Source organism: Penicillium cinerascens (genome assembly GCF_028974065.1).
Source record: "Penicillium cinerascens strain IBT 15544 chromosome Unknown contig_9_segment0_segment0, whole genome shotgun sequence".
In the NCBI taxonomy this organism is placed as follows: domain Eukaryota; kingdom Fungi; phylum Ascomycota; class Eurotiomycetes; order Eurotiales; family Aspergillaceae; genus Penicillium; species Penicillium cinerascens.
Window position 1 is genome coordinate 1,543,762 of NW_026695296.1, and position 19,202 is coordinate 1,562,963.

The following is a 19,202-nucleotide window of genomic DNA, read 5'->3' on the forward strand; positions in this document are numbered from 1 at the left end:
CGTCTGTCTATGCAGATATGGGTATCTACCAACGCCTCGTTCCGTCATGATCCCGTCCTAAAAATGAATAAGCGTCGAGAGAATGAGCACGCTTTCCCGTCGATCATGCTTGAAAAAAAAACCAACGAGGGGTGTGCCATGTCGACAAGGCCCGGTCTAGCAGGCCGGGCACTGAGTGGTGGATAGAGAAAGCAGGTTTGACCGAATGAGGGACCGGCTACGGTGCATGGCCGGCGGTTGAACGGCACATTGCGTGCTCCCTCTCTCACCACTCACAGGGCAAACAAGACCGGGAGGAAGAGACCGGAACAAGGTTTGGTGACGGCGACGGTGACGGGATTAGAAGCCGTGGACCTTGATGGTCTTGGCATCAAGCTCGAGGCCTTCCTTCTTGTCGGTCAAGAATTCCTGGACATCCTTACGCTGATCTCCTTGCAGCTGAATCACCTCACCCATCTCAGTGTCTGCGACGATGGTGCCATTGCAGGCTAAATTTGGGTTAGCAACCGTCGATATGACTAAAAGAGGCGACGGCGATGAACATACCAAACTTCTTCTTGATGACCTTGAGAATCTTCTTCTGGTCGAACTTCTTAGGAAGACCCTGAACAGTGGTCAGAGTCTTACGACCATTGCGCTCTGTATGTGAAACGGCGGTTAGCACAAGCCCCCTGTAAATTGCCGATGCGGGGCGACCGTGACAGTCGACGGCAAAAAGGGAATATGGGAACGTACGCTGAATCCGTATGTGGATGTAGTCTTGAGACTGTTTAGTCTCGCCGGTGTCTTCGTCGGCGTCGGCGAAGGGGTCTGTGAGAAAGACTTTGTTAGCCCCGGTCAAGTACTAAATTTACCCCGCCGCAGCGATCCACGCCGAGGCGCTGAGGCTGAGCGATGAGCGCCGCAAACATAGACAGCCAGGTTTTGTAGGCAGTTGTGAGAAGCCTCTTTGACTGGCCTGACAGGACCTGGAGGCCAGAGAGCGGTTGGGTTGAGGCGGACTCGACACGCGCTCACCGGGGGAGGGCAAAGTGGCGACCCAACTTACCATGGGACTTGAGGTTTTCGATGGACATAAACTCGGCCTTTTGTCGTGAAAGCCCTTGAAAGCGGTTTTTGTAAGGAAAGCGGGAGGGGAGATGTTATATCTCTGTGAGGAGGAACTGTGGCGAGAGAGAAGAGTGGGTTGAATTGATGGTCGAAGAAGAATCAGAGAGAAGAGCGGCAAAGCCTTTTGAGCCCGCTCACGTTGTGGGGAAGGCGGTGTGTGACTAAGCTTGTCTCTGGCCTTTTGTACAGCACATTTCACACTCCCACGGGTTTACCTGTCTTTTAGATGATATTCTGTTTCAATGCTCTTGAATTAATGAAATTAAACTGTCGCCGTATGTGACTACAAGAAATGAAGCCTTTGGTGTATTGGTACAGCACGAACCCACGAGCACACCGACATCCCACTACTGAAATGCCTGATCTGACGAGCAGCAGTTGACAGCATCTGCAACCAGAGTGACTTGAAATAAGAGATACAGAGAATAGTATTATACTCGTAGAAGTCGCATATAAAGGTATCACAGAGGTTCGAGGACTCGGTCTCGGACTCACGGAGAGGGCGCAGGGGGTCCAGCAGCGGTTGCACCCTTGGCGGCCTGTGGAGGCATGAAGAGAGGGAAGTAGGTCTGTCGAAATGGTTAGGATGGTATCGCGGGTGGACAGTTGGAGATAAACGTACGACAATCAGGGCCATCACTAGAGTGTCATGAGATTAGCTCGGTTCATCCAAAAAAAGGGAGGGGATCACGAACGGGACATCCCAACGGACAGATAGCCTGGGGTAGCAGCAGTCTTCTTCTGCTCCTCGGACTCGCCGAGCCAGGACTGGAGGGAGAAGACGAAGGACACCCTGGATCAGCGTTAGAGGACTCGGACGTATCTGGGGACGTAGGAGCGGAAGGTGCTCACCATCCAATCATTCTGTATCGCGCTGCTGTTAGCAATGTTGCCTGATTCAATCAAGAGCTCATCCCGCTCACCTGTTGCGTGTGAACATCTAGAATGGTCGCATGTTAGCAAAGTCCTGGGAGGTCCGGGCGCCATCCACGTACCGCTGCCATCGGCATGGTGCTCGACATGGTGCCTATTTGGAAATGCCAGTCAGATCCTCATTCTCCTTTTTTGTCCCGCTCACGGTGCGATGCGCCACCGGTGGTGTGGATGCGTACCGGAGATGTCGCCATCGTTGCTGCTCTTGGGCGGGTCGACGTAGGGGATCGCTGTGATGGTGTCACATTAGCCAGAGAACTGGGTAGAGAGTTTGGACGGAGACGTACCAAGATCAGCCCTCCGCATGTCCTTGTTTGACGCCATTGTGAATTGAGTGGTGGTGGGTGGGAGTTGGGAAGTCTCGAAGTCGCCCCCCAGTGCCAAGAGTCCCTGCCCGAGCGGGACTAGACTCGATGCATGGGGAACTCCGGAAATCGTGGGGACTGCACTGCTACGCATACGGATCGTGATCGTGATTATCATCAATTGTTTATCTACGTGTGCTACGTGTCGAGGATTGAATCCGTCGAATCGGATCGCTGCACTCGGCGATCGCAGATCTCACGACGCGACGAGATGTCGGTGAGAAAGGCGAGAACATTGATGCGGCGGTCGACGTGATGGTTTTACTCGTCGTAGGTCGGTCGACCCCCTAGCAGATGTATTCGAGATGCAGAGCGTGCACGACATGGCATCTCCGAAGACATGTCCATCATTGTGCCACCGATCTTGGCCGGAGCCCCCACCGATGATAGCCAGACCGTATGATAGCCTCACGTGTAATGCAACGACCCAACAGTGGGCCGAGACGGAATGTGGACAGACCCCGCGAGATAAGCGTTCGGAGAACAAACAAAAGCGCCCATAGAACAAAGAAAGCGGCCCGGAACGAGCCCGGAGCCCAGGTTGATTGCTTTGGTCACAACACGGGGCTGATCCGGCTTCCGCGGTGTGGTCTTGAAGGGACAAGGAATGGGCTAATTGAGGAAGGCGGATGCGAGGCCATTAGCCGTAGCCGACGGAGTTATCTGGGGGCCCAGGAGTACGAAAAAAGGTTGCTGTGGCACCTTCCGATACCTTAGCCGATACCTGACGGGGCGTGGGCGATGTATCACCCGAGATTCCGTCGCTAGATTTAGTTCCATCGATAGTACTCCGTAGTCAATGGCCCGTTTAACCCATTTAGCCCGTTTAGTCCATTTGGTCCGATTCCTATGTAGGCGCTCGGCAACGACTCGGCCCAAGGGTTTAGTAAACCCGAATTTGGGGACGTTGCTAATTGCATACGGAATAGAAACTCGGCATAGGCATGAAACCTGTACCCCGTAACAGTCGCGTACAACATACCACAATCATGCAATACCAAATGTGGAGGTAGAAAAACCCCCCGTCGATCGTTAGTGGAGACGAACGGAGGGCGACGGAGTGCTGATTTGGCCCGTGACTTACGTTATCCGTAAACACCTTCCCCGATAACGCCTTCTTCTCTACTCTTTACTGTTTAATCTGATCCGATTTTTAACCCTCCTCTCCCTTTCTCCTACCCGAGGACCCAAGCGGTAGGGCCCTTAACCCCGATTCGCCCTTCACCAGCCCGCCACGTCTACCGAGGTGGTCAATCATCTCCTAGCGAACCTAGGGCACCCGATGCTTTGAACGACTCGAGATCCTCCATTTCGCATCTTGCATTTCAATCGATACATATCGCGAGCCTTCCTTTCTACTGCCGACTCTTGGGCGATTCAAATGACACCACTCCAACTATACACCGATCCAAAATGAGCCGAAGATGATACCCCATTCCTCTGCCGGCGGCCAATCGTGGGGCCACCAGATGCGATCATTCAATGGTGGTCCCGGACGGATTGATCTGGCGCAGATGTCTGGCCAGTATGATCCTCCCTCGGACGTCTTCCAGCCGGCTCCGTCGCAAGCCCAGCCGCCACCCAAGACTCGTCAGTCTGCCGTCGTCGACCTGACGGGTGGACTCGAGTCCCACGACAGGGAACCTCCGCCGAAGCGACCTAAGCTCGATATTTCTGGTGGATCGAATGTGGGGGATGCGGTGATAGTGAATAGTGCCGAGGCAAGGAGTACCCCAGGAAGCGCGGGCTCGCGACCTCCCCTCTCCTGGCGCGGCCGTCCGCTATGGTCTTTCCAGGCTGTCATGTCGGAAATCCCGGGCAGCGAGAGCCGGGGTGATAACGCGACTGGATCCAGACCATCTTCGCCGCCCCCGTTTCCTGCTCAGCCTTGGTGTAGCGCCGTACCCGATCGTCAAGTTACCGGGTCCAGATCTCGGGACAGCTCTCCGGACAAGAAGGTCCAGACAACTCCGTACCGCATTCAAACCCCTTCTGTGGCTCCAATACTCAAGGGCGAGAGTGAGTGAAGGCGTTCCCCAGGAATGGCTGCATAGCTAATGTCTGTATTTAGAAGTTGCCGATTTCACCCCATGGACCGGTAATCATCCCGAAGACGTTCTAAATGAGCAAACCGCGAAGCAAGGATATTATGATCGTACGCAGGTCTCTCAGAATGAATCCAACACGGCTCGCCCTGCATTATATGGTCAATTAAAACACCGCACGAGCCTGCACGTGCTTTCCTCCGTCTTTGCCGCTGCCTTGGAGAAACGACAGAAATACAACACGGTGCATGCGCCATCGAGCTTCAAGCCCCCACCAAGAGTCACCCTCACCGACAATAAACGGGAGGCCTGGCTCCGAGATCTTGCCAATCCATCTGTACCGCTGCGCAAGCTGAGCCGGACCATCCCCCACGGTATCCGAGGCAAGGTTCTTTTGGACCAATGTCTAGGCAAGTGGATTCCAGTGGCCAGGGCTGTGTGGCTTGCGAAGTGTGTGGGTGCCAATGAGATCCGTGCGTTTAAACGGAAAGGTACCAGTGGCGCGTTGGCTGTGGGCTTGGAAGCAAAATGGGTGCGAGACTGGACAACCAACGTTCACCAATTTGTTGAGGGGGTGTTTAGTTCTCCCAAGTCGGCGGGTTGGAAAGCCCGGATGACCTATGCGTATGTCGAATCTATGCTCACGGCGTGACTTTACCTAACAGACTTTTAGCATCGGATTGACCGCCCGCCTGTTCTTTGAGAACTTACTGGACCACGATCATTTTATCGAGTGGTTCCTGACCTCCTTCGAAGCGGCGTCTCTTTCCACCGTGCCTGTTTGGCTTTTGATGCTTGGCATATACTGGAACAACATCATGCGGTATAGGCGTAGGGGCAGGCGCTTGGCCGAAATTCTGCTTGCGAAGCTGCGTTTGGTATGTGGATATTTCCTTATATCGTTTCAATTCAAACTAACCCGGGAATAGTCCACTGAAGCCAAATTGGAAACCCTTCATCCTCTTGTCGACCGGCTATCTCGATTTATCAAAAAGCTTGTTCATGGACATACTTCATCCATGATTTTGCCGAATACCTGGGACATGTACAAGCATCAGGTCTCATCATGCCTGAACCTCTCGGACAAAGTGGATAGGGCCCTGTTCCAGAGCATTGCAGAACGCAATGCGCGAGTTCAGAGACCCCGAAACTCGAAACAAGCCACACACCGTTCCCCTCACCAACACATTATCCGTCTCCTCGATTCTATCTGCTCTGCGCAGGACATTGCTTCCGTCTCATCCGCTTGTTTGGAAGCCGTCGACGACAAGCCGATTTTAGTCTCCAAGCTACTGGAATGGCTTGCGACCCCGTTCCGCCACGGCATCTGCCGAGTCTACGTTGGCGTTCGGTTGTTGCGAAAGTGGAAGTCATGCGGCGTGGATGTGGACGGGCATATTCTGTCCTTCCTCACCCGATTCCGGGATAGCAAGAAACTGAACATGGAAAACGTATACCATGTCATTTCCGAGCTTGTCAGGTCACAGACATTCTCGGTTGGTCGATACTTGCAATGGCTCATGGCAAAAGGTGCCACTAGCCACTCCCCAAGTGAAGGGCAAACCGTGCGCGACTTGCCATGTGATTTTGGTCTGATAGCCCAATTGCCCATCAGCCGCCTTCCAGAACATGTTGGCAACCTGCGCAGCACTTTGTTGGCCCGTATCGGGTTGTCTGTCTCGCAAGAGACTGCAATGGTTGCCAATGTCAAGGATCTCATCAGCCGTCGTCTTCCGGGGATCTTTGATATGGACATGCATGATGAGTTGTCGCTCGATTCATTGCCTGTGAACTTGACCTGGGCCGTAAAGGCTCAAATCAGCCAGTGGCTGCGACGCGGGGTCACTGAACATACTAGTGAGACTGCAATTATCCGACCCAGTCTCCCAGGTGATGCAGTCCTATCGACCTCCGCCCTGACGCCGGATGAGTTCTACCGTGTCCGCGACATTCTGGAAACCTTTGGTGACATCTCTATGCTGGCAGATGTGTTAAAGTGTGCCTCGAGCTCCGATGACAGTACTGTTCTCGCGTCGGTTGCTGATACCACGAATTGCCATTTTGATTCATTGTCCGTAATTGGTGCTACAACCGACCTGTTCCGCAAGCTCGTCGATGCTTATGCGGGCCTGAAGCGCTTCGGCACGCCTAGTCTGGATCTAATGTTCTCGCTCATTGAACTTGGTCTACGGATCCCCAGTGAGCTCAACACTGTTTCCATTCTTCGCCAGGACCTTTCTCGCATGGAAAATAAGTCGAGTGTTGCTGCTTCCTCGCCTGTATCCGACCACATCGCTGACACTCTTGTCGACACGGACCCTTTGTTCGGTGAAAAGCTGGATCAGCTTCTCCTGTCTGGCAATTTCATGGACGAGTCTACTTTGGACTCGATATTCAACACTCTGACCAAGCAAATGGAGTCAGACGATGGCAAAGCAAAACTCTCGGCTAACGACACCTGCCGCTATCTGGCGCGGTTGCGGTCTTTCCAGCCCAAGCATTTCGATGGAATTCTTGCTCGCTGGGTTTGTGGTCATCTCCGGTATCCTGATCGCGCCACCTTGCTCCGTATGCTTCCATCTCTGATTGGGGTCGGATGCGTCACGATTCGGTCGTTCTTGTCCCTGCTCAGGAGGCTCGGGTCTTCCTCAACGCCGATTCTCAATGCGAAGGAATTGCCTGCAGATCTTGTCGAACTTCTCGTGTCTCGCACGGCTGATGGCGAGTATCTCGATCTGGTTTCCTATCGATTCCAATTGGCGCAACAAGAGTTCCTTTCCAAGAACTCCGAAGAGGCCTTGAGAATTGTCTGCGATGCTGCGGCGTATCTCAGCGCTGGTGATAACAAGCGAAAGGACTTGGAGGCATCTATGGTCACGCTGTTGAGGAAACTGCTAGTGCGAAACCCCGAATGTGCGGACCAGAACTGCGTGCAGAAGCTTGTCGATCAATACCCGGCAGCTACGGGTGTTCTCCAAAAGGCACTCGATCTTCTGCTCGGAGTAGATCCACAACAAGGGAACTCGGTGATCTCAGAGGTCGAGAAGCTTGCAGGTACGACTGATGATTTCTCACTTCCATTCTGCCAGTTGAAGCTTCAAGTTCTCTTCACTGGAGACCCGGACAAAGAAGATCGCAACAGCATCGTCGATGCGATGTTCAAGAGTGTCGTGGCAGGCTCCCGTGCGCACAACCTCAACTGGGTCGATCTCGTTGCTCTCATGAACCCAGACGCAGTACGCCAGATACGTGAATGTGCCGAGAAGGAGTTCTTCGCTATCCCGCTTTTCGACGAGCCCAATGATGCCCTCACAGCGCCGCATGACGTGACATCCCTGAATTCAGCCAAACTGTATCTCACCATCATTGAGCAGCTGGCCAGCAGCATCCCAGAATCCGGGAGTCCGTCGGTTGCCTCGGTCCTCGTGGAGAAGATGGACTTGCTTCTTCACAAGATCATCACCATGCGAGCCAACTTCAACGGTGAACATCACTCTGAACCCGCAGCCAACCAGGCACGAACCAATTTCGAGCGCTCTCTTGCCTTCTGGTTCTCAGCCCTCTTGAGAATGGTCGTCCTCCACCGCGCCTCGTTCATGCAGCCATCTCCCGCCCTGAAGATCAATTCTACCCACGAGCAATCCCGACTCTTGATCTCAATTTTCTGCATTGCGCTTTCTCGTCTTCCAGGCGATGTTCTACGCCTCTTCCCAGGAGCAGACTATTTTCCCCGCTCCGGCGCAGTCGAAGATTACCGCCCCTGTCCAGGCATCCTATTACAAACCCACGCCCTAGACGTCGCCGCCTCCTTGATTGATCTCTTCCCAGACGAAGTCCGCCACCAATGCACCCGCTTCCTCAAGGAGAAATGTCCGCCCTTCGTTCCCCTTCAAAACGACTCCCGCTTCCTCTACCTCCTAGGCCCGATGGTGGATTCTCATGCAGCTGCTCTCGCTCAGCCTGCGTCGGCTCCCTCTCCATCCGCTTCCACGTCAACTCCCACTCCCACGCCTGCCACTTTCCCCAATTCTGCTTCTGGCTCTACACAGCAACCGCCTTCATCGTCAGTACTGTCTGCAGGTGCGAGCGAAGGGTCGAATTGCTTGACGAGTCGGCTTCGTCTCCAACGCGGTGGGAAGATTGTTGGTCCGTATCCAATTCGGCCTTGGGAGCTTTTGGAAGATGCGGCTCCTTTCGTGGGTCCAAATGACACGGCTGTGAATTTGGGATATTTCGATGCGCGACGCGTCAGGGTCTAGACTGCTCTCTTCATCCGCCCTTACCATCTTACCACCACATCTGCCCCCGTCTCCCTTTCTCAACTCATCCTCAAACGCCTGCATTTACTCCCTTCCTATAGCAAGCATTCTCACCACGACTCATCTTAGCCTAAGCACTTGCATTGCCGTTTTGGGATCTTCATTCATACAAATTGCGTCACAAGGGGTTGGTATCTGTCATTTGTCATGCACGCATTGGCCGCGCATTCATTTTAGTCTTTTTGTATATATATATTCATCTTTTCATATCTCGGCGTTGTTGGGACTGGGTTCAATTTGTCATAGGCCCTGGCTGTTCTTGTTTGGGGTTTTTATCATAGCATACGCTCATCTTTTTATATCCAATTATATTTGGTATTGGGGCTTTGTGCCGCTCTAAATCTCTTAGTGGTCCAAGATATTCTCCAGTTTCCCGTAAATTGAAGTCGATTAATGGATCCTTGATAGCTGGCCTATACAGAACAATTGAAACAGATGGATGGCGTTATAGGGAAGTACAAACCAAGGCCACGCGCAAAAAAGACGGGAAATACTAGGCTTCGATTGAAGTAAAACATGCTATTAGAAGTGGGCTCTAGTGTTGTAGACATAAACTAGCATGCATCAGTCCTGTCAAGTCCAGTCCGGCATTGACCACATAAATCAAAAAGAACAGGGTGCTGGAACACGTCGCGGACTGAGAAGGTAAGGTCCTCGTAGCGCGCCAAGGCCACAAGCCGCATCGCCCCAATAGAGTCACCACCGCATTGGAAGAAGTTATCACCAGCAGTTACCTGGTTTTGGTCGATCTGGAGGACCTTTGCCCAGAGACCTTGCATCAGTATTTCAGTCTTTGTTTCTGGCGCGCGTGTTTTGGTGGCCTGCCCTGAAAGTCTGCCAACATCGCTTATGCTGAATGAGGTTCCAATCTGCTGGAGTTGACGTCGGTCAATTTTGCCAGTAGTGGAGATTGGCATCGTTTGAATAGGTATATACGCAGATGGCAGCATATAATTAGGGAGCTCTCCTGCGAGCTGCTCCGTGGCTTGGGCGGCTAGGCGCTGAACGGCACTGTTGAGATCATCGGAAGACAACATCGGTGAATCTTTCTCCAGACTGACGAATGCAACAAGCGACTTATCCAATGACCCATCCAACTGAAGGTATTCCACAGCCACTTGCATATCGGCTGCATATTCATCACTCATGGTCCCAATGGCTCGACGAACATGACTCTCGATGTCTCCCAGCTCTACCCGCTGGCCTCTGATCTTGATTTGCGAGTCCCGGCGCCCAAGGAAGACCAGGGAGCCATCGCCGTTGTACCGGACTACATCGCCAGTGCGATATAATCTGCCAGATCGGGAAGAGTGTTGGCCATCCGGGGAGCCACGCTGCAGCCATACCGGGTCATGGACAAAGGCCTGCGCAGACTTTTCCACGTTGTTGAGGTAGCCTTGGCCAACAATGGGGCCTTCAATCCAAAGCTCACCGGGGGCACCCACGGGAGCCAACGCATCTGGATTTTCAAGATCAACGATCCATGTGCATACTCCTGCCGCACGTCCTATTCCCCCTTCAGTGGAAGAAGTGATGTCAAGAATTGCACTGGTGGGGGTACACTCTGCTGGACCGTAGGCGACTTTGATCTTGGTATCTCCCTCTACCAAGTTGAAATCACTGGGTGATACTGCTTCACCTCCCAAGATCAATGTAGTCAGCCGTGAAAGGACAGATGGTTGGACGGTGCGTGCAACAGAAGGCGTAAGGTCGACAATAGTTGCCTTGTATTTCTCCAGAGCGCCACCGAGATCATCGACACGCTCTGCGGCAGACGGTATGCAAAGACATCCGCCACTGCTAAGCGTCTTGATTAAATTGAGCCATGCCACATCGAATGCATTTGATGCAAAGTCAAACACTCTTGAGTTGCTGTCAAAGCCGAGCTGATCTCGCTGGTAAGCAATGGCGCTGCAGAAGTTTTGGTGGGTGATGATAACTCCTTTCGGGTTGCCGCTGGTACCGGACGTGAAAACAATGTAGAGCACGTCTGACGGATGGACCAAGGGTGGCTCATAAGCGATGGAAATCACACCTTGGTCTAAGAGCTCCTCGCTCACGGCTAACACATGATTGCTGCCAAAGCGCTCGCAGAAAGTATGATGGCGGGCAGATGATAAAATAACCTTTTTTGTTGAATCAGCAAAGACCTGATCAATAATTGCGCGGATCCGCTGCTCCGGATACGACATCTCGATGAGTACAGATGCTGCGCCTGCTTTCATGACTGCAAGTGCAGCGACTGGCATCCACATCGATTTCTCGAAACAGAGAGGAACAATGCTTCCACTACCAAGTCCTCTATAGACCAATTGACTGGCTAGCTTGGATGAAACAAAGTCAAGTTGACCATATGTCATACTTCCATCCCAAGCATCAATAGCCACAGAATTGGGTGAATGGTTCGCTCTCTCAATAATCATGTGATGGACACAGCCGCTGACTGGAGAAGGCAACGTGGCATTCCAGGACCAGATTGTGTTTAAATCATCAACGCTTGCGACAGTCACAGTTTGAAGGAGCCTATCTCGTAGCTCAAGATCGACCAGCTGATGAAGAACATGTTCCAGCTGGTGTAAGAGCCGGGAGACCCCAGGGGCATCCACGATAGCAGGATCGAATGTAGTCTGGATTTGGGTGGATTGGGCTTCAACTCGAGCTTCAAATATCAGTGATGGTTTGCATAGCTCGTAGGAGCTTTCTGGGGCAGCAATAGCTTTTGAGGCTGTTTGAAAGTCGTCTCCAGGATGAGTCACCAAGATGGACTGTAACTTGCAAGCCAAAGCAGTCTCACCCGATATGCAGGCCACTTGCTCCAGTCGCATCCGCATGAAGGGGCCAAGTTCCAAAACATGTTGCCTGATCTGGCTCAAAAAGGAGCCAATGCTCTTTTCCCCATTGACAAGAATGCGGATGGGCAAAATCGAACCTGCTCCACGGCCAGCAGTTGCTGTGCCAAACAGGCTTTCGTCTGAGTTAGACAGACGGGTAGTAAGCAGGGCCCAAGCTGCTTTTAGAATCACATCTGGTGTGAAATCATGGCCTGTCAGACAAAGTTGCTTCATCTCAAAGGACACATTATTGTAGATTCTGTCGTGAGTGGCAGTTGGCTGGATGGCAGGGAAATGGGAACCTCGAATATCAGTGAATTGAGTCTTCCAAAATGCCTCTGCGACTGGCCTTTCGATGCCCCCGACTCGCGTGAAGAATTGGCCAAAAAGTGTCGAGGCAGAGTCCACTCGTTGCGATACCCGAGACTCCCCATGTCCTGAGATGTGGTTTTCGGTCCTTGTTAAAAGGTGATTAATCGCCTGTATCAAGACTCCGTACACTTCCTCAGCAACCTCATGAGACACATGAGGCTCTTGAAACTCAATTACATAGTCTGGATGGCCATGATTAAGAGAGATATTCAGTCTCAAGTCAAACTAGCCCGGAAAATGTTAGCCAGATCTTATTTAATATAGATTATTCTCCCTACCTCATGCACATCTTCGCTTTTCACAACTTGAAATGAGACTTTTCTGTTGGGTGGACACTTCGGGGTCGTGTCATGGATTGAAAGCGATGTGTTGAAAAGTTGCCGTCCGGAAAGACCCAAATGATGCTGAATGTCCGCCATCGAGACATTTTGGAAGGCCAAATCTTGACCTGCTCTTATCGAGGCAGCATGCAATATCTCATGTGCTGAAGCGTTGAGGCGCACGCGACTGATGAGGAGATTTGCCAAGGGTCCAACCAACCTGTCTACCCCTTCGATTGGAGCATCGCGGCCAGAGACATCATATCCAAAGCAGACATCAGACATTCCGGTGTAGTATGAGAGAACCATGGCCCAAGCAACGTGCATAATAGAAGAGAACATTATTCCAGTGCTCTTGCAGAACTCTGGGAGGTCAACCTGAAAGGCTGGAGTGGTATGGCAGACCTCGCTGAATTTGACGGGTTGAGCTGGCCCCGAATGCAAGGATGAGATAGGGAATTTGCAAGGCTGAATCCCTTCCAAATTAGCCACCTTGGTGGCTAAAGCCTTTGCTTTGGAAGTCTTGCTGTTGTATTGTACAATTTCAGAGAACATGGGTGCCGTCTGTAGTTCGCAGCCTTCGTATGCGAGAGCTAACTCATCCAAAAGAATCGATTCAGAGTGAGCATCCGTCAATATGTGGTTTATATCCAAGCGACAGATTGTTTCGCCGGTACTTGATTGACTGATGGTGAACGAGTGCCGTGGCTCACTAGGAGCGAATGATGGTTTCTCCAGGTTGAGCAAAGCCGTAGTCGGATCGTCACCCTCAGGAATTATCTGGGACACACGGATCACAGGGTTGTCCAATACGATTTGGATGAATCCATCACCGTCTGGGTGTAACGTAAATATGGAGGAAAGAATACTGTGTCTTTTTGTCACTTTCTGCCAGGCCTGTTCCAGCAATGACGGGCAGACTCTCGTCTCTATCCCTGAGACATCAGACGATACGCAACGCCAAACTGTGAAAGAATGATATGAGGCGGCTCCCTTCATGTCACTGAGTAACATCCCTTCTTGCAGCGCCGAGCATGTATACACATCCACAACAGAGGAAGCCTTGGCTCCCATTTGAGGCAGACTTTTCTGAAAAAGAGCGTCAAGACCGCGATACGATAAAGAAGGAATCGATAAATCACCGAGTGTCAACTCAGAAGGAGCTCGTGAAAGACCGCGACAAAGACCCTCAAGATCCTTATTGAAATGGTGCATCCATTCGTGAATCCGATCTAGATCCATCTTTTGGTGAACGGTGAATGATACGTTGAGCTCCCCATTGATCACACCCAGCGTGAGGTCAATGAGAGCTGGACGCTGGGCTGAGCCTGAAACCTGAGTTAAATGGCACTTATCAGACTCCTCATTTGCGGGCGATGGTGACTCCTTGAGGATTCCATCGTCCCTCTCCAGTTGTTGGAACCTTCCAGTAAAGTTGAATACCAGTTCGACGACAGAATGACCTCCAAATATCTGACGACCCGATTCACTATGAGACCGACAGGAAGAGAATGGTTGGCCCTTTCCGGGTATTTTTCGTCGGGTGTCTTTCACCAGCCGAACGGCATGAGAAGGTGAATGAGCTGATGTGATGGGCACCACGAGAGGAAAGATTGCCGTAAACCATCCAATGGTTTCTGAAACATCCATAGACTGGCCATCCAACTGCTCTCTTCCATGAGCCTCTGTCCATACCGGAGGAACAGACCGCTCTGGAAAGGTTAAAGCAAATCCACGTATCAGAGCAGCGAGCATCAGATCGACGGGCTCAGTCCGAAGGCTATTGTTACTTATGCCAAACAGCAGTGTGGTGACGTCTGCAGGAACCGTGACATTCAAGTTTTCGCACTGATCGAATGTATTTTCTTCCAAAGGGATACCCCAGAAGCCAAGCTGTGAGTCAGGTAGGCTATATGGTAGGACCTCAAGTGGAGAGAGGGTCTGACCGAGTCGGGCCTGGGTTGCACACCATCTCTGAAAGGACATTGTCTGAGGAGCTCGGAGGGACCCATGTCTGATATGATCCTCCACGTCTCCCCATAGTATGCGCCAAGAAACAAGATCTATCACCAGATGATGGGCAGAGAGCAAGACCATTTGCACACCAGAGGTAATATTAAACAAGTCACAAGCAAAAACAGGACCTTCTCGGATATCCAAATTTTCTTGTCGCCATTGCGCAGCGCTTAAAACAGCCGCTTCGTCAGCCACGGTATGGATAACGAAGGCAAATGCCTCAAGTCCGTCTTCGGCAATCCTTTGCCGCCAGGAACCGTTGTTCGGGTCTTTTTGGAAACGAGCACGAAGCATCGGGTGACGAGAGACTATCGCCCTCAAGGCATTCCTAAGCGTGGGTGCTGAGACAGGCTTCCCAAGATCCAGCAAAAAGGATTGGTTGTAGTGATTCAGACCATCGGGATAGAGATCGAAGAAATCCTGCTGGATTGGTGAGAGCTCCGACGGAACTGATGGGTCTTCACACCCAAGTATATCTGCCAGCTCCTGCCGTAGCGGTGGTGTTTTGCAGCGATCGGCTAGTTTTCTGATGGTACCCGCTTGCAGAATGTCGCTGACGGTCAGTTGAAGATTGTGCATTCGGCATCGTGAAACGATTTGCATGGCTGAGATTGAGTCTCCACCGAGTCGCGCAAAGTCCGCGTCGAGTGATGTCTCTTCTTCTGTCAGGTTGAGGATAGCGATCCAAACGTCACGGATAATAGATTCTGTGGAATTGAATACTTGGTCTTTTCTTGCTTGGCCTGCTTCATTCGCACGTATAGCCAACAACAATGATCTAGCTTTCTCGCGAAGCTGACGTCGATCGGTCTTCCCCGTCGTTGTCACCGGAACAACCGGCAATGAGAAGAATGCGGTTGGAATCATATATGATGGCAAAGTTTGGGCCAGCCGGTCGGCCAAACCATCCGTTGTCTGTTTAACTGCGACTTCGTGTTCAGCCTCCATCATCCCTTCAACCTCCGGAAGTGTCACGAATCCCACCAGAGTCAAGGTTGACACATTGGTTAGCTGGACAACCTCGACCACTACGCGGGCTCCGATGGAATGCAGGATCCGCTCCAAGGTAATTTCTATTTCGCCGAGTTCGACTCGCTGGCCTCGAATTTTGACCTGGTGATCTTTCCGTCCGATGTAGACAAGTGAACCGTCTGATTCATAGCGAGCGAGGTCACCCGTACGGTACACACGTCCGGTTCGGCCGACGTGACGCAGCAGCCATGGTGGATCTCGTATAAACGCCATAGATGTCTTTTCAGCGTCGTGGAGGTACCCATCGCCCACGATCGGCCCTTCAAGCCAGAGCTCACCGACTGATCCAACAGGGGCCAGTCGGCTTGGGTTTTCCGCATCAACAATCCAGGTGCAAGAACCATGCCCACGGCCGATTCTGACACCGTCTGCGTGAAACTTGGAAATAAGAGCGGTTGGTGTACACTCGGAAGGTCCATATGCGTTGATGATTGTCGTTCGCTCGCCTGCGAGAAGTGCGTCGGAGGGGAGCATCGCCTCCCCTCCGAGAATGAGCGTGGCCAAGCGAGATATGACCTCCTTGCCTAATGTCCGAGCAAGTGAAGGAGTGCTATCCATGAGATTGATGTTGTACTTAACGAGGCAACGAATCAGTTCGTTGTCTCGTTCATGAGCGGATGGGATACATAAACACCCGCCAGCGGTGAGCGTCATGAACAGATTAGACCACGCCACATCGAAGCCATAGCTGGCAAAGTCAAACGCTCGGGACTTTTCATTATACTGCAATGCGGCTTGCTGGTAAGTGATAGCACTGCGCATGTTGCGATGTGTGATCTGGACACCTTTGGGGGTTCCGGTGCTACCAGAGGTGAAGACCACATAAAGAAGACTTGCAGGATTGACAAAAGGCAGTTGAGTTGGAGGTTTTTTGCTTCCATCGGAATTGTTTCCCACTACCAATAATCGTTTGGGTTGAAGCTTTGAAGCTAGTTCCTCGTTCTGAATAGAACAAAGTAATAACGGAGAGTCGGTCTGTGCCACAATCTGTCGAAGGCGTTCCTCTGGCTGTTTCATCTCGAGAGCATTCAAGGCACCTCCTGCTTTCATCACGGCAAGTGCTGCCACAGGCATCCAGAGGGACTTTTCGAACAAAAGTGTGACTAGGGTACCAGCCACTGGAATCCCAGCCAAATGACCTGCCAATCGACTGGAGAGTTCATCTAGTTGATGGTATGTAATCTCTCCATCCCAGGCACATATTGCCATTGCTTGTGGAGATTCCCTAGCGCGCTTCTCAATGACGGAATGCACAGTCTCTTCAACTGGAGGACTAGACTGCGCATTCCATTCGGAAACTTGGCTCATTGATTTGGTCGGTGTCACCACGGATGCAATTGGGGCATTTGATCTCTGTGTATCATCGTTGAAGCTTGCCAATTGGCGCACAACATGCTGCAACTCGTCTATGATCTCTTCCACGTCTCCTGAAGGAATGACGTTGGAATCAAAATCAATCTGGACCCGTAATCCACTTGATGATAGTTCGCACTCAATCTCAAGAGCATAGGTTCCAGAGTCACGCTCATCCATCAAATTGCTGGTATCTTGAATATTACTCAGAAAGGGTCTCTTGTCAGTATTTCCCGACTTTTTATCTTTTGGTTGAATGACCAAAAGTGATTGAAAGCCGCAAGCAGCCCGAGTCTCGTCATTGATGCGCCGAATATGCTGAAGACCAGTCTGCTCAAAGGGTATCATGTCGGCCGCTTGGCACTGTACACTCTCTAATAGTTGACTGATGCTCCCTGTCCAGTCGACCTGGACCCGAACGGGGACTGTGGCAATAGTGGGACCTGCCAGATGTTCAATCCCCGCAAGAGCTCCCTGCCGTCCTGACACGGTGACGCCAAATATGGCCTCGCTGGAGTTGGTGCGGCTGGCTTGCACGATTGCCCATGCCGCGCGTACAAAAGTGGTAGGGGTAAAAACTTTCTGGCCCCATTTCAAGTTTGATACCTCGTGGGTTATCGTTTGCCTGTCCTGGGATTTATCCAGACAGAGACCTTTGTTTGTGACGGGAAAGCCAACTCCAACCGAACCTTGGAACAGCTTTGCCCAAAAGCGCGCCACCTCGATAGGGTCCAACCTTTGAATATGCTGTATTAATCCCGACATGGACGATAGTCGTGGACCCGCTTCTTGGTAGTAAGCGTGCTCAGCATCCTTCAGGATCAGTGGTTGAGACCATCCATCATAGAGCGCATGGTGTGTCTCCCACACAAAATAGCGAGGCCCCGGCGTGTCGCTTCCAATGAGTACAAAGCGGGTAAGAGGGTCACCGAGGCTAAATGCGGACTCTTCGGCCAAGAATCTCCGTTGGTACATTTCAAGACTATCCTCAAAAATCCATTGAATCTCCTCGTTGAGGATCACCTGCACGATGTCGTGGCCTGGTAAGGTCACCATTCGGGTGCGTAGGATAGGGTTCATCGCTACCACCTGGTCCCACGCAGCGCGGAAGCTCTCTACATTGATACTGGGATCAATTTCGAAGAGATGTTTGGCCACGTAACTCCCAGCATTCAAGTGCGTGAGCGCCAGCAGCCCAGCTTGGAGAGGCGTACATGGTAAAACATCCAAGACCTGCTTCTGCTTAACACGACACAGCTGGGCTGCATGATAGCGTATTTCCTGGCAATCGGTGGCAGACCCCAGGAGCGAAAAGGGAGGAATGGCCTTATTTGGAGTTGATACAGTCTGGTTCTCAAGTCGCTTTGCTAACTCTGTTAGGCGCGAGTTTTCGAAAATATCTCGCGGGTCTAAGCGAAGGCCCTCCTCCTGGGCGATCTGGCTCAATTGAAGGACACTAGTAGGCGAGCCGCCGCACAAAAAGAAGTCGTCGTGTCTTCCGACCCCGACATACTCGGCTGTGGTGCCAAGGGCTTCGGCCCACAGCCTTCGCATTTGCCTTTCGGGTCCCGATAGTTGAATGGGTTGGGGCTCTGCTGGTGCTGGATCATGTTTTTCTGACAGCACAAGTGGAGAGTTCGACTGGGTCAGGTCCCTTTCGTTCAAAGCCGCATTTAATAAGTTCTTCAAAAAGGTCTTCATGCTGGGTCAAGTTGTTTAGAATGACAAGAACTCATTGGCGTCATGAAAAAGTAAAGCTGTAGATATATATCCGCACTATTGGTGTTGCTCTGTGCTTATATACACGTGTAATAATAGTCTAGGCTCGAGATAGAATGTGCATATTGATCAAAGAGTGCGCGTGGCCTCGTGGAATGTGGCTATATGACGAATACGCGATTCAGTCTACTGCGAGGGCAATGTAAGGGGATATTATTGGCCGCCCCTGTGCGTAGGGGCCATTCCACGAAGTTAAAAAGAGTAAATGGTTGATCTTCGTTCCGAGCTATATTGATTTGGGTTCCTGCGAACACCACACGAGGGAATGGAGTTGTGTGGCGCATTCCATTTATCAGAGGTTATTGAACAGTTGTTTTGCCCATGATCCATACAGGTCATAGCGCCGGTCCACCTCGGAAAACAACCTATAATATGCAGCCGACGAAACAACCACATAACATGCAGCCGTCGGCTGCATATTATAGGTAAACTCTTTTGCAGATGACATATCATCGTATTTTTTGCTATCCCATTGCAAAGTAACATGTCTTTGGGAGCTCCTAGCTCGCTACAGTAGAACGGGGACGGTGAAGAATGCGTAAAGCGGTAGTGCGTACCTTGTTGCCCCTTGCATTGGTTGTGACGACTGCCTTCCTAGCACTCTTTACTCATTGCACGAGGGATAAGCTATCGTAAAAATCCCCAGAAGGCAACTCAGGCAATTCAGGCAATTCAGGCAATTCAAAGTATTTCAGCACTCGAGCCATCCAGAACTTGCTAAATGACG

The 19,202-nt window shown here is 51.5% G+C and overlaps 4 protein-coding genes across 4 annotated transcripts; 1 reads left to right on the top strand and 3 right to left on the bottom strand.

The window, feature by feature from the left end:
• Nucleotides 1-339: 339 nt before the first annotated feature.
• Nucleotides 340-1,076, bottom strand: N7498_007431 (translation initiation factor eIF1; the record flags this gene model as incomplete). The annotated part of the gene is made up of 4 exons (XM_058454493.1): nt 340-488; nt 547-639; nt 736-810; nt 1,049-1,076. 4 exons carry the CDS (start codon nt 1,074-1,076, stop codon nt 340-342), a joined length of 345 nt encoding a protein of 114 aa, XP_058306742.1.
• Nucleotides 1,077-1,601: 525 nt separating this feature from the next.
• Nucleotides 1,602-2,367, bottom strand: N7498_007432 (uncharacterized protein; the record flags this gene model as incomplete). The annotated part of the gene is made up of 8 exons (XM_058454494.1): nt 1,602-1,679; nt 1,733-1,749; nt 1,806-1,903; nt 1,963-1,974; nt 2,034-2,050; nt 2,106-2,137; nt 2,223-2,273; nt 2,331-2,367. 8 exons carry the CDS (start codon nt 2,365-2,367, stop codon nt 1,602-1,604), a joined length of 342 nt encoding a protein of 113 aa, XP_058306743.1.
• Nucleotides 2,368-3,832: 1,465 nt separating this feature from the next.
• N7498_007433 (mediator of RNA polymerase II transcription subunit 12) lies at nt 3,833-8,712 on the top strand (the record flags this gene model as incomplete). The annotated part of the gene is made up of 4 exons (XM_058454495.1): nt 3,833-4,427; nt 4,480-5,077; nt 5,127-5,331; nt 5,383-8,712. The coding sequence occupies 4 exons, from the start codon at nt 3,833-3,835 to the stop codon at nt 8,710-8,712; spliced, it is 4,728 nt and encodes a 1,575-aa protein (XP_058306744.1).
• A 614-nt stretch (nt 8,713-9,326) lies between these two features.
• On the bottom strand, nt 9,327-18,397 carry N7498_007434 (non-ribosomal peptide synthetase; the record flags this gene model as incomplete). The annotated part of the gene is made up of 2 exons (XM_058454496.1): nt 9,327-12,200; nt 12,254-18,397. The coding sequence occupies 2 exons, from the start codon at nt 18,395-18,397 to the stop codon at nt 9,327-9,329; spliced, it is 9,018 nt and encodes a 3,005-aa protein (XP_058306745.1).
• Between the last annotated feature and the right edge of the window lie 805 nt (nt 18,398-19,202).